The sequence below is a fragment of the Ambystoma mexicanum genome, chromosome 1p, assembly GCF_040938575.1.
Source record: "Ambystoma mexicanum isolate Mex_15411 chromosome 1p, UKY_AmexF1_1, whole genome shotgun sequence".
Taxonomy (NCBI): domain Eukaryota; kingdom Metazoa; phylum Chordata; class Amphibia; order Caudata; family Ambystomatidae; genus Ambystoma; species Ambystoma mexicanum.
The window spans coordinates 970,654,468-970,673,302 of NC_090921.1; the positions used below are offsets into that span (position 1 = coordinate 970,654,468).

The 18,835-nt window shown below is 46.7% G+C and overlaps 1 protein-coding gene across 2 annotated transcripts in view; it reads left to right on the plus strand.

Annotated features, from left to right (window-relative positions):
* The window catches only part of LOC138582504 (F-box/LRR-repeat protein 2-like), a 255,024-nt gene extending 236,912 nt beyond the window's left edge, over nt 1-18,112 (plus strand). For both annotated transcript variants that reach the window (XM_069653857.1, XM_069653850.1), the window contains exons 6-7: nt 13,066-13,283; nt 16,498-18,112. In XM_069653857.1, coding sequence (XP_069509958.1) covers nt 13,066-13,283; nt 16,498-16,666 — 387 coding nt within the window. In that variant the 3' untranslated portion in view covers nt 16,667-18,112. The remainder of the gene's footprint in view (nt 1-13,065; nt 13,284-16,497) is intronic.
* The last annotated feature ends 723 nt before the right edge of the window (nt 18,113-18,835 follow it).

Genomic DNA, 18,835 nt, shown 5'->3' on the forward strand with positions numbered 1-18,835 from the left:
CTAAGTAATAGCCTAACCATAAAGGCAGTGCTAAATAAACTATTGTAAAGCATCAATTACCTGGATTTTTTTCTGACATTTAAAAACAGCAATTTAAGGGATATTTTGTTTCCGCTTATCAGGCGCAGCCAAACGTCACTCTGACTCAAAAAATTCCCTAGAATTAGAATGCGCTCATCCTGCAACTTTGGGCATTCTCTCATTAGATATTTCAGGGAATGGGCAGCAGCTGGGATCCCACAAGACATGACACAGGGTCTGAGCCCACTATTTGTTTGCAAAGTACCTTAATTTCTCTAGTTGGTAACATATTTATTCTAAACCGTAAAAATTGGGCCCTCCAAATTGCATTCGGAAATGTAAACAGATATCTAGGAATCACACCCAAGAGTTTATCTAGTTTAGGAACAAGATTACCAAGTCTATAATTGCACATTTTATCAATTGTGTCGCAACAGTCCAATAGAAAAATCAGTTTCTTGACCCCTAAAGGGTTTGATATAAGACTTGCGCAGATTCCGAAATAAAATGTAAAATAATTTCATACTTAGGCTTAAAATTATACACAGGGCCAGATTTCACATCTAAACTAATTCACAAAGCATTAATTTTTAGGTGGTACTAATAACAATCTATCAAAGGTTAACATTCTCCATTTAAACCTAGCAAATTGAGAGGAAAGGCCCAGTTCAAATCCCAAAAAGACAATTGGGACACAATCTGGAAGGCCTAGTCTGCTTTTGCATATTTTACTTTCCAACTTTACGATGATTGATTCACAGATTAGATGACAAATTTCCAGGCCGTAACAAAGAGATTGTTTTTGCTGTATACAAATGTGTCAAAGGAACCATGGAGAGACTACAATTCTTTTTATTCACACGCTTCATTTCAGAAATCAATGATTGTTAGGCAGAAACCTGTACAGTTCCCTCTGGGACCACTGCAAAAGATTTAAGACTACAGGTGTTTGGCAGTAAACCCACTTGGTAGCAGTCTGTACCACACAGATTCACTTGGTAGCTGTGGCTGAGCAGTCAGACTTCCCTTAAGAAGAGTTATGCAGTATACAGAGTATTCACAGTAGGTCAAAAGAACATAGTAGAACAAGTAAACACTGACCAGAGCTTGGTGTAAAAGAGATATAATTATTTATTTAAAACCACATCTAGAAAACCACACAGGCACTAATAGTAAGCAATTCAAAAACACGGTCACTAAAAGATATACACTCCCTTAGAAGAATCTTAGACAAGTCTTAAGTAAAGCACCACTTATTTTCAGACAGCGGTGAGCGCTTAACGTAGATTGCACTCTAATAATTCGTTTAAAAAGGGAAAGAAAAGCAGAGTATAATATGAAACAGATCCCAACACTTTCATAAGAACAAAACAAGAGAGGAAGGCAAGTAAAACCGTGAAGTTAGAGTTCAGTAGGCCGGATCCACTTTAAGAGGATCAGGACAAAATGTGTCCAAGGTCACACGGTTGAAGTGCACAAGAGTCTTGCAAAGGTTCAAAAAGAGTTGGACCAAAAGAAAGGGACCAGTTAGAGGGTCAAGGCGTCCAGCCCAGTCCAGAAGGTTAAGGGGTTATTATTACCTGGTAGCAATCTTTAGAAAGGGAGGCCTGGCGGACACGGTACGTTAAAGGGGTGAGAATACTCCAGCGGGGGCAGTTGTTCCTGGCAGCGGATGCAAGTCGGTGCTTCGTCCGGGGGAAGAGAGGATCTCGTCGGGGAGGAAGACAGGAGTCCGTTGCACTGCCAGGGAAGAAACCAGCCGCGGAGTTCTCAGGTAAAAGGAGCGGTCCTTTTATTCGCGGCCCCGTAGTAAGTGGCTATCCGGTTGCCGGGGTGCTTGGCACGGGCAATTCGACCACAAGACAGCCTGGGATGCGAAGAGAAGAAGGTAAGTAAACTGGTTGTGCCCACCAGTCAGGGGAAGAAGCCTCTCCAGCCGGGAGATCTTCTCTGTCGTCGGGAAGTGATGAGTCGGTTCCGCAGGGCTCCACTGGTGGTGTTGTCGTGGTAGGTCGGCTCAGCTTCTCCCTCGTCAGATTCTCAGGTCCTGTGGCGTCTTCTGAAGTTCCAGTCCCCAAAGCCCTGCTTTTATGCAGCACACCCCCATTCACTCAGCCTAGCTGTCAATCAAACATGCTAAGTGGTGACCCGGCCGGCTCACCACTTGGGCCAATCACAAAAGAGTGCGACTTGAGTTACCAAGGTAACTCAGTCCAGAGTGCCTAAACCCCCTCCCACACCCCCTGTGGTACCCAGACAGAGTGGCACCACTTTTGGAGGCTTCTGTGGAGAAGCCTGCCAAAAAGTGGAACAAAGGGCTCGACTTGGGTTGGAGTCACAGAAGAGAACACAAACGCCATTTTTGAATCACGTCCTGGCAAAAAATACCAACCGGCGAATTAATATTAAATAAATAAACCGGCGGTATGTTCGAGGCTATGAGAATTAAATAATTAAAGTTGGAAGCCTCGAACAATGGAAGAATCCCATAGGGATATATTTGTGGTCGAATATAAAAAGTAGTATCCACTGCCACCAGCCAAAACTCGATCAGGGGGGACGGAGACATGCCCCCTCGACTAACAGACACCGGGGTAATCGAATTGCCCCGACCAGTACCTCCACAATATGATGGTTTGTACCGGTTTCTGTTAATAATTTGGAACTAGTAAAGCCAATGGTGACTTTACATGCCCTGGGAGACAGTAGTCAGTCCATGGGATGGAGTCTATGGTGGGGTGTCACTATGACACCCCTGTGTTACTGCACGGAGGGTGCTGTGTAACACGCATAGTAAAAACACATGAGACCCTATGGAGTAAAGGACCCCATAGCCCATAAAACACATTCACAGTCAAAGGAACACCATAAATCATGTCCAAGAGTGGGAGAAAAAAAGTCTCACTCTTGGCAGGAGAAAAAAACAAACTCCAGAAATCCAGCAAAGCTGCTGGGGGACTCACTAGGTTAGGAAATTCAGCCTAAAGAGAGAATTCTCCCTAACAATGATGTGGCTTTTGACAAGATCCCCTGCTGAAAATGTCTTTTGATCGGAGATGCCTCCAAAAAGAATCCTAAATATTTAATCAGGATAACAGTTTCAACACAAATACCATTTAATCAGCATTAACATTTTTAAGGCTGTTTAGGATTGTGGCAGAATCTCACAATTTTAGACTTATTGGGATTGATCATGATATCATTAATCACTGTGTATTGGCTAATAGAATTGCTAAGCTCCTAAAGGCCCAATTGAGCATGATCTAATACAATCAGGTCCTCGGCATGTGCAAGCCAAAATATCTTTACATAATGTATCTTTGGTGCAAATAAAGGATGCTGAAGCTAAAAATGACCCGACATCAGAAATGTACACATTAAAAAGGCACAGGGCCAAAACACAACCCTTTCTTAAACCTCTGCAAGTTCACATTTCTTTAGAAAGAGCCCCCTGTTGGTTAAGTATTACTTGCAAATATGTTTCAATATGATGGTACACAAGCAAGGAAAGAAGAGGTTTAGGAATATGCCAGTCATTCAGCTTTTTCCACAATAAGGATCTGTTTATGGTGTCAAACGCTAGTGAAAAAGAGGGAGGGAGAATTGACCTGCCAAGCATTTTGGTGGTGGACGTCCATAACAAAACCATTTATAGTTGTTTCTAGGCCTTTACTGAAGCCTGTTTGAACTTTCTGTAATCGCCCAATAGAATTAGAATCCGCCCAATGTTCAAGAAAAAAAACCTTTGTTGTTTCGTGCCACCTCTCTATGCTCCGTCGCGCCACATATTCAGGGAAAACATTTACACCCTTACAATTAAAAAAGTAACCAGCCACCGCTGCATTAAAAAAAATGTATTTTTTACCTCATGAAAACTTTGTATTGCATTAAATGTTCAGAACCCAAAGCAGAAGGGCCAGACAAAGGAATGTAACGTAATTATGAAAGCAACGATCAAGCTAATTAGAGGTCAGCAGTGGTAGGCGAAGTGGGAGGGAGCGGTTGGGAGCAGTACTTCTCTACTTTTTTTTTGAAGTTTTACTGTTCTATACTTTGAAACGGTTCTGGAATGGTTTTGTTTTGAAATAAAAGTGCAGGAAGAAGTTGAAACTTGTACTTCAGTGTACTGCATCCCTTAAACAGCAGGTGTGCTTGATTTTTGCATTTGCTTTACTGGGGATTTGAACCTGGCACCTGCATGGTGAGCTATCTTAGAACTGTTGGGTTGTTGTTATTTTTCAGTGGCCTGCTTGGGACAAAGCCCTTTCCCAAGCCCTATCATAGTCCTGCTCCCGCAGTAATCCGATTTGTTTTTGGCATTGAAGCAATTTAACGCAGTAATCAGATTTTTTTTTGGCATTGAAGCAATTTTACGTGAAAATACTGCAGGCACAGCAGTAGTACGTGCAGTTAACGAATAGGTGGGAGGGTTGGCTTTAATCTATAGCATTCCCCTTTAGAGGTGCGAATGGTGGGTGATTAGAAAGGGAAGGGTGTGTAAAGCTGCATGCTGTGGGGGGACAATGAATAAAGGTAATGGGGTCGTTTAAAATGCATTTTCTTTCACTGGGCCTCATGCCGAGTTTGCCGGTCCGGAAATGAGGGTGCCAGTAAGCTCACCGGCATCCTTGTTTCTGGACCAGCAAACTACGAGTTTGCCGGCCGGAGTCGCTGCGCCCCTGTCCCTGCTGGGCACAGCGGTCACGGTAGGTAAAGCCATCACGGAAGCACCGGCATCATTAACAACGTGCCGGTGCTTCCGTGTCCCCACTTCATATGGGAATGGGGATTAACAAAATTACCGGCACCTGACTTCCCGGTCGCCATTCTTCTAACAACCCAGTTGCACCGGGAAGTCAGGCGCCGGTAATTTTTTACGGATCCGGCGGCACCCTGCGTGCTGGACCCGTAGTGAGGCCCACTGTGTTCCTTTACACAGTGGTGGGAGTGGAATGGGGGAAAGGTGGGACCCAGGTATGGCGTTGGTATTGTGCATGGGGACGTGGCAATGGAGTTTGTGGGGAGTGGGGGCTACTTGTTGTCGTACACTTCGACCACTGGTGGTCGGGTGTATATATACAGACTAGAGCCTCACATAAATAAGACGAGGCATGTTGCACGGGTGCGTTCTATATAAAGCCGTCCTCAGTTCTTCCAGGCAGTTTGTGAGAAAGCCTACGATAATGGTTTATTAGTGAAGCATTCTAGGTAATCGTACACCAGCTAGCTAGCTGCCTATCAGCCTGCCCGGATCAGGCAATGCAATGAATTCTATGCGGGCCGATTACGCTGAGATGTTGTCGGTATCAATGTATATACGTTAATGACGCATTGCTGTACAGAAAGAGAGGTCTGTGATGTCATTGCTGTGACCTTTAGCAGAGAGCATATCTTCTGGATTCGGCTTAGTTCAATCTCCCTCTTTGTTTGTGCTCCAGAGTTTTTTTTTTCCATGTACTGTAAATAGAAAACTGCACCACAACCAGTTCTCAAACAGATGAGGGTGTGTGGCACGAGTGGAATAAATAGTGTTCTTGTTGTCGTTCACTTGACTTTTGTTAATGTTAGGCGTATTTCGTTTACTGTACCTTATTGGGAGAAAGAGACTCGCAGTCACGAGACGAGATCCTTACTGACACGAGGGTCCCCCGTTTGCTTTGGAAAATCAGCCACAGTTTACAACCATACATACCATTTGTTTGTTGCCCCTCTCCAGCTCTGTGTATGAAATCCCCTCTTTAGGCCCCCACCCCATGTCTCTGTAGTTAGCATCCCGTTTTCCCAGTTTCACTCTTGTAGTTGCTGAACTCCCTTCTTTATGTCTATGGTTGTGCGGTTAGTTACGTAGCCTCTTGCTGCCGTCACAGTGATTGGTGGGTGTTATGTCCTGCGTTGTGCCGGAGGCCCAGCACGAGGGGCTGGCTCCGGTCCAAGAAGGCCGCATGGCCTGGGCGCGGCCTCGGCAGGGGAGCTCAAAGAAAACACACACACACGCTGGCTCAGCTTCGCCCGGAACTGCCTCCCACTCAGGGGGCGGGGCTTTTATTAACATGCCCTACGTCACCGCGCTGCGGGACGTAGGGCGGATATAACATTCCTCCTTTATTTCAACATGACGTAAACAACATCAACGTAAACCGCATGCTCAACTATAACACTTCTGCCACTGCTGGGGAAATTAGCATACATAGTCATTCAGCCTCGCAGGCGGCCGCGTGGCCTTTCTCAGGCTGTACCGCTTCGCTTGGGGGCTGTCCCCGCTCGGCTCGTCAGTCTGGTCACCTTCAGTACATGTGTCCTCACTGCTGGGTAGTCTCGGTGATTGCCAGCTGCAATCCCCCGCAGATCCTTCCTGGGGGTCTTGCGCCGGCACGTCGCTGCTTTGTTGCTCGTTGTCGTCGTGGTGCCCTTCGCCATCCGTCCAGAGGTGCTGGGGCACGGGCTTGAACCAGGAGGCGTTCCTTGTTACTTCCCGACCTCCCCGTGTGACCGTTATCATGGTCCCACGCCGGTTGCTGATAGTCCATGGCAGTTCGTCATACCTGGTGTCCATCTTGGATTTTGTGGGGTTTCGCAACATGATGACTTGGTCGCCCACTCTGTGGTTCGAGGGCCTTGCTCTTCTCTTGGCGCTCATGTGAGCATTGGCACGTGTTCTCCTCGTTTCCACACGTGCATGGTCGATGTCATCAGGGGTTCTGCTTGGATGATGGGGAATCGACGAGTTGATGACAGTTCCGAACATAAGGTCAGCGGGTGGTATGCCCGTGGTGCTGTGGGGGGTGACACGATAGTTCCTTAGGAAACGGAACAGGTCGATCCTCCATGGGCTGCCGTTTGCCTTAGATACTCGAAGTACCTTGTTGATAGTTCTCATGAAACGCTCGACGTCCCCATTAGCTTGCGGCCACCTTGGCATGATATGGTGGTATTTGATGCCCAGTTCCTGTAGGTATGACCTGAATTCCTCCCCTGTGAATGGGGGTCCATTGTCACTCTTAATGGTCGTGGGCAGACCATGGGTGGCAAACATCTTTTCTATCACCGGGATGACCACTTCCGCGGCGGTGGACTCCAGTATCTCGACCTCTGGATATCGTGAGTGGTCATCGATTGCCACCAGTAGATGTAGCCCCTCTCTGATTTTGCAAAAGTCAATGCTGATCGCTTCCCATCGTGCCCGGCCACGCTCGGCCGATAGGATCGGTTCTGGGTCAGGGGGTCCACTCGTTATTTGGCAGGGTAGACATGTGTTCACTAAGTCCTCCACTCGATCGTCAATGTGAGGGAACCAAACCCTGTGTCGGATCCGTGCCTTTGTCCTTGCAAGCCCTTGGTGTCCTTCATGCGCTAGGGCAACTATCCTGTCTTGCAGCCTTGGGGGTATGATGATGCGGTCTCCCCTTAGCAGGAGCCCTCCCTCAGTGATCGAGAGGTCTTGTCGAACCGTGAACATGCCTGCTAGGAACGCCTTGGCCCCCTCGGTTCTATTGCGGGTGTGCGACATGAAGTCTTTCCAGTTGCCTGACAAGATGGCATCCTTTACCAGATCGCAACATGGGTCATTCTGGGTTTCTGTCGTAATGTCCTCGATGTTTATCGCTCTGGGCCTCATGGTGTGGACCACTTGACAGATGTGCTCCTCCGTTTCTTCGGCGACTAACACTTCCTGCTGGGTGGCTGGTCGTGGGTGTCTCGACAGGAAGTCCGCGGGGTTGCCGCTGCCCGGTTGGTAGACAAGTTCGAAATCATATTGCTGGAGGTGTAGCAGCCACTTGGTGATTCTGGCTGGTGGGTGTGCCGATGACCCAATGAAGATTGGTAGCAGGGGCTTGTGGTCGGTGATCGCCGTGAACTTGCGCCCATATAGGTACATGTGGAAATGTCGACATCCCCATAGAACGGCAATTGCCTCCTTCTCTATGTGGGAGTACCTTTGTTCCGTTGCAGTGAGTGCCCTGGATGCATAAGCAATCGACCTTTTTGTACCCTCTTTCGTGACCTGCATCAAGATTGCTCCGAGTCCGACTGGGCTGGCATCCACAAATAGTTCTGTCGGGAGGTCCGTGTCGTAGTAGGCCATCCTGGTGTCCGTTGACAGGGAGTCTTTTATGTTCTCAAATGCCTCCTGGCATTCGGGTCCCCAGTCCCACTTGGTGCTGGCCTTTGTTAGCTCCCTCAGTGGTTCGGATAGTGTTGCTAAGTTCCGAATGAATCTGCCACAGTAGGTGGCCATACCCAGGAAACTGCGCACCTCGGTGGGAGTCATGGGGGGGCTGGCAGCTTGTATGTCCGCCACTTTCTGGGGATCAGGCGATATGCCGGTGCGGTCGAACCGGTATCCAAAAAACATAATTTCTGGTTTTAGGAATTCGCACTTTTCTCGATGGATTGTGAGTCCGGCGCTTTCCAACCTGCCCAGTAGTGCTTTCAGTCTCACGATGTGTTCCTTGATGTCCGGTGCATGTATCAGGATGTCATCGCTCACGTTCAGTACCCCTGGTATGCCTCTGATGACCTCCTGGATGGTTTGTTGAAAAACCTCCGCGGCCGACGATATGCCGAAACTCAGGCGCTTGTACCTCCTCAGGCCCAAATGGGTTGAGAACGTGGTGATGTAGCGCGATTCTCTGTGTAGCTTCAGCTGGTGGTACCCCGCCTTTAGGTCTACCTTCGAGAACACACACGATCCCGTGAGGTCAGTGATGATTTCATCGATTGTCGGCGTTATGTGTCGCTCTCTCTTTATGGCTGCATTGGGCAGGCGCATGTCAATGCAGATCCGAACTTTCCCTGGCTGTTTGGGCTTCCGGGTGACCACCATCGGGGAAACCCACGGTGTTGGTCCCGTGACTTCTTCGATAATACCAGCGGCTTCGAGTGACCTTAACTCCTTCTCGACTTGTTCCCTCATGTGGAAAGGTGTCCGTCGGTGTCTTACTGCGCGTGGTTGCACTGACTGATCAATATGTAGTTTGATGGTCTTTCCTTTGAGACAGCCTATCCCCCTCTGTAGCATGGGGTGCTGCCTGAGAAAGTTCTCGACCTCGGATGTGTCGTCAACGTGGCATATGAATTTTACCACGCCCAGGTCTTCAGCCGCATCTCCGCTCAACAGGCTTTCAATTCCCGCCTTGACGACGTAGATCTTCGACCACAACTTCTGTTCACCATGCTCAAGCGTGGTGCGGAACCTCCCGATGACTGGTAGAGGTTTTCGACTGCCGTAGGCAAATAGTCGAGTGTCTGTGGATTTTAGCTCGGGTCGTGGAACGAGGGTTCGGAAAACGGTGGTTGGCATGACGTTTACCGACGCCCCCGTGTCGATGGTCATTTGTATGTCCTGGCCTTGTATGTTGACCATGCATTTTCGTCGCCGGGCGGTTCTTTTCGACTGGGCTGGTCCTTGGTTTAGTGTCGATACTAAGTATACCTTTCGGCCCTTTCCTTCGTTCTCCGTGCCTGCTGTTTGTCGTAGGGCTGAGAGATCATCTCCTTCTTCTTCCGTCGAGGAGTTGACTACCGCTACCCTCCTCGCGCTGGCTTGTTTCTTTTTCTTCGATGACCCTTTCTCCTGGGATCCTTGTGGGGGCTGCAACGGCGTACTCACGGATCTGCACACTTTCGCGTAGTGATCCTTCCGGCCACATGCTCCACACGTGGTGCCTTGCGCCGGGCAATTTCGCCTTCCGTGCCTTTGGCCACCACACCATCCACATTCAGTTGGTCCTGGTGCTCGAGGCTGCCACCTGTTCTGGGTGTAACCGCTGCCATATTCGCTCCTCGTTGATTGTCTGTCCGAGATTTGAGCCACCAATGCTGTGGACAGTGACGGCTGGAGTTTTTGTAGGGTCACTTCCATGTTTGCGGCCCTGGAGTGGGCAAGCTCCCTTTGTCGGCCCAGTTCCAGGATGCGCTGTAGAGGGATACCCTTCTCACTGAGCACGAGACGCCACAGCTTCTCCGAGTGAATTCCATTTATGATTTGCCTCCTAATCACCCTTTCAGTGTTCGTAAACTCACACGACATGGCCAGCTTCCTCAGCCTCGTGTGGTAGGCGTCGAGGGTCTCGTCGGTGGCCTGGATGGTCGTGCAGAAGATGAAGGTTTCATAGTCTGGATTCAATTGCGGGAGAAAATGTGCTGTCAGAGCGTCCTTCGCGCTCTGGTATGCATCTTGGCCGTCGTCCACCTCCAGGGAGTTAAAGATGCGCAGCACCTCGTCGCCCACACTAAGGAGTAGATGAGCCTTCATTTTTCTGGATGACGTGACGTCCTTACATTCCATGGCCATCTCGAACTTCTGTAGCCATAGCTGCCATCTGGGCCCACTGGACGATGGGTCCGTGAATGGGTCGAATGGTTGGATCAACGTCGACGAACTTCCCTGCGTGCGAGGCGGTGGTGACGCCATGGACAGGTTTGCCGCCATTCTGGACGGTGTGGAAGGTCCAGGGGTAGATAGCCCAGTCGCCATGGTGATGCGTGCGCTCAGTCGCCGAGTGTCTACCTTTCAGGTTCGTGCGTGCCCTGTGGTGATGCAGCGTCCTACCGGCACATGTGCTCCGATGGATTGGTGCAGGAGACGACGTGCTGGTGGTGCCTGGGACGACACGTGAAAAAAAAACTCTTTTTTTTTTTCTTCACCCTGCGAGGATGAGGTGTGGAAAAAGGGGATGAAAAGAGAAAAAAAAAATTTTTTTTTTTTTTTTTTTTTTTTTTTGGGGGTGGGGGTCACGTGGTCGTGAGGCCCCCACCGGGTGTCCAAAAATGTATACGGAGCGACCGTGTGGTCTCCGGAGCGCGTGGATGCTCGCTCACTTCCTCGTCGCCATTGTTATGTCCTGCGTTGTGCCGGAGGCCCAGCACGAGGGGCTGGCTCCGGTCCAAGAAGGCCGCATGGCCTGGGCGCGGCCTCGGCAGGGGAGCTCAAAGAAAACACACACACACGCTGGCTCAGCTTCGCCCGGAACTGCCTCCCACTCAGGGGGCGGGGCTTTTATTAACATGCCCTACGTCACCGCGCTGCGGGACGTAGGGCGGATATAACAGTGGGACACGCTGCTTATGCGTTAAAGGTCTGTAGGCTACAAAACTTTGTTTTATTATATCACTAGTGATTTTTTAATCGTGTTTTTTCTTAGAATTAAATTATTTTTTAACGTTAAATTCACTTTAGCTCTCAAAGAATTCACGTTTCGTGATAATTAACAAGCCTCTTCTAAGCAGAGCATGTTTTAGGGCAGAGACCACCTTGTCAAATCTCGAAACGCCAGTGAAAATAATGTACCTCTTAGTTACTGCAGAACCGATTCAAATGCCATTTAAACAAGCCTTGATATGAGAACACATTCCCTTTGATTGTATATTAGAGTGCTCGAGGTTAGCCAACGTTCCCAAAGAATCTATGGCAAGGTTTCCTTCCAACCTCGCTGTGGCTGTAGATGACCCGTCAGCCAACCCGGTAACCATACTCTTATCTACAGAGGCCCATTTCAATTTAACATTGTTGTGAGTCCACTGTGAACAACATGGGTGTCTGCTCAATATCCCCCCATTTAAAGCATAATCTGATGGCCCCACCAGCAGCATTTGCTTTGTATAGTGCTTTCCTGGATGCTATAGTGGGATCTAGGTTCTTGCCCCCCAGGGAGAAGCTGCCTCCCTAAACAGAGAGGCGATTTGGCACTTTGAGCGTTTATATACATCCTAATAGCAGAGAGCAAAAGCAACAACAAACCTGCTTTTTCCAACTATGCCTCCAAACCGGAGATTCCAATGTTCTCCTTTTCTCCATAGGCAACAGACTCTGTTCCCACTAGTTCACATCTAAACTAGTGGTTTACTTGGAAGACAAGTGCCTCTAGGCCATGGTCATGATGCTACATTGTATGACCAATGTGTAAAGCAATACATAAACACTGTGGTTTCTGTGCGCCACACACAAGTTTCTAATGCCCGTAGTCTTGACCGCAAAAGTCTATCGTGTGGTCAGTAGAAATATCTGCACAGGTCCCTTTTCTGATCTGTCCTCTCTTCAAACAAGGCTTTCTTGTGGTTGCGGTCACGTTAACAGGGCGTGTTTGTGGTCAGTTAAGTTCCTCCTAACAAGTTCCCTCTTCATGGTCAGCCTGACCATTACACAGTTCTGTCCGGCTGTCAGTCATGTGTGATCCATGCAAACTATGCATAGGTCCCTTTCATAGTCACAATGCAACCCTTACACAGGTCTAACTTGTCAGCAGCCGATTCTGCATGTAGCGGGTTATGGTTAATATGGATCTCGTCCTCTGTCCCTTCATAGTCAGGGTGATGACTGCACAATATTTCTTGTTGAAATCAGTATGGGTCTCCACAGCGTGGTCAGTTCAACCCATACACAGGTTCTTCTTGTAGGTGTAGCCCTAAACATGCATCCCTCTCATGGTATGACGTTTAGACAAGTTCCTCCTGTTGTGGGTGTGATTGCTCACATAGTGATCAGTATGGCTGCTTTACATTGTCCTCTTATTTAGAAATGATTTGTGTTGTTATAGTTTGTTTTCTGTAGTGAGATTTAGATTTAAGAAAAAGAAGATAGTCTCTTTTTAGCGATGTGCCCAGGGCTACTGCGATGGGAAGAAGGGAGTTTTATTTTGTCTCCCTGGCAGGTTAGCCTATGATTACAAACTACTTAGGTGCCATGGTTTTATATTCTATGTATATGGTCCGTTTTTTTTTAATGAATGCTATGATATGATGTGAAAAATATTAAGTTGTTGTTTTACTAGAGTATGACTCCTGCTGTAAATAGGAAATAGGAATTGAAATGAAGGAATTTAAGTGAATGTGTTATATTGTAATATGTTTAATGTTTTAAAATTTGAAAGGCTGCTTTACAGCTAAATCAAATGAAAAAATAAAATAAATACATTGTCCTCTTGTGGTCATTACGATTCCCGTGGAGGGACTCCTCAAACAGTGTCTTGTTGTGGTCCCATGTAGCTTTGTAATTGCTGAGCTCCTGCCATCACCCGTGGCGCTAACTCCTTTTTCTCTCTGCAGGTGATCCAGTTTCGAGAGCTCAGACAGCTCTCCCTGAGCCTGGTGGGAGAGATCACTGATCGCAGCCTTGTGGCCTTTGCTACTACTTGCTGCTCCCTGGAGCAGCTGTCGCTGAGTCACTGCACCAATCTCACAGACGAAGGCTTTCTGGCTGCAGCCTGCTACCTGAGGAGGCTTCAGCGTCTCAACCTCTCCGGCTGCAACCAGCTCACAGACCAGTGAGTACCGGTCTGATAAGTCCATTTCAGGCTATAACCTTGGACATTCGCAACTTCCAGCATATGTTCTACAACCCCAGGCACAACATAGCACGATTTCTCTCTATATAAAGGCAATCATTGCAAGGCATTTTCCTGTTTCGTGGGTAAATAAGTGTTAGGTTCAATTTTGCTTTTTTGTTGAAAAAGGAGATTAGGACTAGTTGTGTTTGTTTTGTTGTGCAGCCTCGGACAGGGGATGTCTATTGTGGTGAAGGCTCAAATGACCCTTTCTGGGAATAAATGATCAACTATGATTATGACCTGTTTTTGTGTGGATAGGCTGATGCATATTGTTTACTATTTAATGAACAGCAAACCATTGTATTTTGGAGAGATGGCTTTGATGTGCGGCATGTCTCATGTTCAGGATCCTTACTTTTTCAGGGGCAGGTTGATACATCTAGAAGATGTTTTTTTAATTAGTAATCTCTTAATCGTTTATATAGGGTGGACCATCGTCCTTAACGTTATTTCAGAGTGTGAGGAGCTATGTTTCGACATGTAGTTTGCCATTTAAGGTACAGGTGCAAACTATAGGCCTCAAACGGCTGGCTCTTTCCATTTTTAGTTTTGGCCCACTTGTATTTTAGTTGCCCCCCCACACCTACCCACCCCCCTCTCCTTACCCAACTACCACCCCTCCTATCACCGCCCCACCCCACCTCGCTCGCTCTGCACCCACCCACCCACCCTACCTCGCCCCACTCTAACCCCCACCCTACCTTGCCCCACTCTAACTCCCACCCAGCCAACCTCACCCCTGGCTAACCCCTACTCACCCAACCTGTGGCTATGGCAGCCACACATCTTTATGGTTAATTACACCACAGCCCACATATCTGGCATACACTGGTCTGACTCACTGCTTTTGCCTGTATATCTAACACATAACTATATAGACTCATTTGTTTGTACATATGCGCCCCACACTATCTAGATCATGATATCTGCCCCAGAACACCTAGCACAGAGGTAGTTTGAATCATAGTGTTAGTGTACATAACGACAAAAAAGACTTGATTTACTTGTTGTTTTAGACTGCATGACTAGTAATCATCTAGACTAAATCTCTGTGCTTAGCCTACATCTGTGCAGCTTACTATATTGCTGCCTCCATACCAAACACATGACTACATTGACCCAAAGGGTTGGCCTACATAGCTAGACTAAGGCTCTGGGTTCATCCTCCTCTACATCTGTACAGCAAGCATATTGCTGAATCCATACCTACCACAATATATGTTAATCATTGAGTTAGTTATCACACCTGCACTTGTCACATACGGCTCACTGCATACCTAACACATAGCCAAATCCACTCATTGCATGTGCCTTCATATGGCAGTATCCAGCTTTAGACTAGATCACCTCCTTCCTTATGGGTAGAACAGAAACCACTATCTTCGATCCCTAAAATGTCCAGTCTTGCCCATTTACCTGCAGAGTTACTGAAAGATACGCTCTATTACCTCTACTTTTTCAACATCTACATGACACCCTTACTAGACTTCATCAACGGATCTGGTATTTCCTGCTACAACTACGTGAATGACACACAAATAATATACATTTTTGTGAACCACCCATCACGAAACGCCCCAGACATTAAAAACTGGCTTGCACAGGTGTATGCATGGATGACAGAAAACAGACCAAAACTCAACCCTAGCAAAGCGAAACTGAAGCTCTGCAAGCCGATAGGTCATAACTCCAGCACAATCTCATGGCCTGACGAGATGGGTCCCTGCCCAGTCCTGTCGCCCACAGTTGGGAATCTCGGAACCACAATGGATAACAGCCTTACTCTTGATCCGCAGATCAGAACTATGGTTGGAAGCTGTTTCTCTCAGCTGTGCATGATACACCACATCTTACCTTACTTAATATTCACCCACAGGGCCATACTATGAATGCAGCCAGACCTAATGAGGAAACATCAAAGAGTAAACTGCAGCCGCAACACTACTTCTCAGAACGAAGCGATTTGAACATATCACACCAGCATTACGTATTCTTCTCTGCCTACCCATCAGAAAAGGATTTGTTTCAAAACCTTGTTCATTGTCCCGGGAGGATAGCTCAGCAGCAACGTGCTCGCCTTTGAAGCAAGACGACACGAAGCAACACAGGTTCGATCCCCGGGTCCGCGCTTAGGAACCTCTGGGAATTTAAGCACGTTATAAATACGCAACAAAGACAAAAGAATTACGCAACAAAAAAACAAACAATTCCTGTAACAGTGCCTCGATGCACTAGTACTAGTCCCCAACTTCAACAAAAAATGGCCTGGAGGATCCTCCTCTTTTTAAAAATATTTTTTATTTCTGATCACACAACTGTGAAACAGCCTACCCAAACCTCTCCATCTTTCGAAAAACAGCTAAAGTATTGGCTCTTCAACCAACACCTATGAAAGATAATGGCATCCGACTAAAAACTGCATCAGAAACCTGGGCTACTTTATGACAAGCAAATTGCGAAACTCTTCGCTCTACCATATGTGGGAAACCAATTTGATTTATGGATCCTCTGCTGCGTGACAGTGGTCTGCACCTGAATCTCAGTGAAATCAGCAACCAAGAGCCAGGAAGTGACAACAGCCTAACTCTACTCTCCCTAACCCTCTCCCTAAACTAATTCCTCACAACTAAAATCTTGCATCCTTACATTTCCCACACTCCTTCAGACGACCAAGCAGGTCTAGTGTACTTAACAGGTTCACACCCTACACATCTACTATCAACAACCATTCTGTCAAGTTTTGCAGTTTACAATCTGGAGGCTTCCCATACGCCTAACCTGCCCGCCTCATACCAACCACAAACAACAGAGATATTCATATCAGCACACAGGTAGCAGATACTTGTATCCATCAACACAAGATTTCTGCATCTGCCTTCCTGCTATCCGACTAACACACCCTGCCCTCTTAAATAAGACTGGACTCTTTGTTGTATGGTCCAGGTTTGGTATTTGCACTAAAAGCTGTCACTTAGTAGTTTTGGTTTATGGTCCAAATCTTATTCCTTGTGATTATTTTCAGATTCAAGCTGCTCTGTAAGTCAGAATAACAATTCTGTTTGGTCCTTCGTTTTTGTGCATAGAACAGGGCTTTACGTCTGTTTTTTTTAATTGCAAGGCAGACTCTAACTCAAGGGTGTCTCTGTTTCAGGACTCTGAACATCATCAGTACAGAGTGCAAGGAGCTGCGATCGCTGGACGTGTCCATGTGCAGTGGAGTCAGTATGCCTGGTGTCACCCGCCTTCAGTCACAACTACCTCTCCTCACCGACCTGCAGACTCGGTTTGTGGGAGGTGCAGATCTCACCTTCACCCTTTGAGATGCCTGCAGAGGTGGCTCTATGCAGCAACTAACTCCAGAAGACAAGTAGTCAGCAGCTACTATTTCATTAGTGGCTACTTTTTTTTATAAAACATCAGGATCCCGGCAGTATAATCCCACCCCCAACTGAAAAATTATTGACTATTGTATTACCAAGTAGGCCCCATCCTTTCTCTGTAAGCCAAGGAACTGACTTGGACACAAAATGCAAGGGGCCGCATTCCTTCTGCCACTACATTTATGGAGTGCTTAAGAGGCTCAATTCTTTTGTGTACTTGCCAAAGATCCGACTAATACCTATTTATTGTCTCTTAAGTTTAAGGATTCTGGGACCAAAGAGAACATGCACTTGGTGGCTTCAAGGGCGGTTCCATTTTCAGGATTACAATATTTTAATTTTTAACATAATTGTAACATGAAGGATTAAATCGTCCTGGCAACTATCACAGTTTATAAATTCATGTCTGACTTTTTAGCATTTTCCCTGTTTTTTTAAATGTGGCTTGATTAGTGGCGCAAGCCACCATTTTTCAACTGTTGTTGCAGTGTACTAGGGCGTGGAGGAGATTGTTTAGACATTGTAATGCAGCATTGTGGTCTGTATGTAATGCTGTACATTGCAAGTAATGGATTGCCTCTGGTCTCCTGACACAATGGGAAAGTATTCACACAGCACTCATTCCTTTGGAATGCGGTGTAAGGAAGGTTTCCTTATCCTCTCCCATGCGCACTAAGGTAAGAAAGTTGCCCTGAGGCCCTAGAGAAAACAGTGGCTAACGCTCTGGACTTCATACAGGGAGGAATGAAGATGGAGAGTAGCAATGTCACAGACATGGCTGCCTTACACTCTCCCTGCCTGCCTCCCTATAACCCACCCACTTCAACAGCCTTCTTGTTAAAGGCAGGGAGGTTAGGGAAGCAACAAGTGCATGGGAAGAGCTGGGATATGTGGTAGCGCAATGTAGTAAGTGTATGTGTGATGTATTTAGTGTTAATTTTCCTTGTCGTGCCTGGCACGAGACAACTGCTTCTTGTTGTTTGATGTTTGAGCGTTCCGTGGCTCTGTTCTGAGGCTGGCGGTTTAGTCAGACTGAAGGCTAACATCGTGGGGTGCGAGTAATAAAACTTGTTTCTCACACTGGAGTCCATCTATGGTGGAGGGGCCCATCAGATTGTGACAATGAGGGGCACCCCACAGGAAGAACTGTGAGGGGTCAGAAATCAGAGGCGGACACAAAGAGGTTGCAATATGTACAACAGACATCTTTTTTTTAAAGTAAAGGGTTGGGTAAAGGCCTTTCTGTCCCTATCCTAATCAGGATTTCCCTTCCTAGGAAACTAAAACTAAAGATCAGTTTGTGTCTCATCGTCAAAATTATGCGAACTGTCCTTGTGTCGAAAAAGTATCTGATCGTCACACTAAAACATACAATCAAATCTTTAAGGTAAGTGTCTCTGTTTTGATTTAGCAAAAAGTGTGTAAAAAACAAATGTGAAAATTCAACAAACAAACCTTGAATCCATGAGCTGGTTCCCTTCCCCTGGATTGTTTCAGGTAGAATAGCAAATGTGTTCCTTTCAACCAATGATTCCTTAAGAGTAGAGGAAATGTCTCTTTCACACAACACTTTCTTCAGGATGGCAAAAATGTATTTTTGAAGAATAAATGTCTCTTTCCTACAACACGATCTTCAGGGTGGCAAAAATGTATTTTGAAAGAATCAGCAAAAAGTGTCTCTCTTACACAACAACCTTTCAAGGATGACAAGAATGGTGAAAATGTCTTTTCAAACAATGACCCCTCAAGATTAGCAGAAATGTCTCTTTCATCCAATAATTTCTTGATGATTGTTTCCTGGTAAACTCTCCTGCCAGGAATCCCCCTGTGGGTGTTGCAGATCCCCTGCAAGGTATATTTCTCCCAAAGGCTGACTCCCTGATTGGTCTTTCAGCAGGTCTTCCTAAAATGTTCTCTTTCAGTGTAACACAGTTGTACTCCTTCATTGCTTATACTGTTTTGACTTAGGTACTGCATGTTCCAACTTTCCCCATATTGACATCTCATGTATGGAGACTTGTACAAGTTCTGTCTGTTAACTTCTTCACAGATATGTAATTGCTTGTGGCAGCGCTTGTTCCAATTTTCCCCAATTGATGTTTCATATAT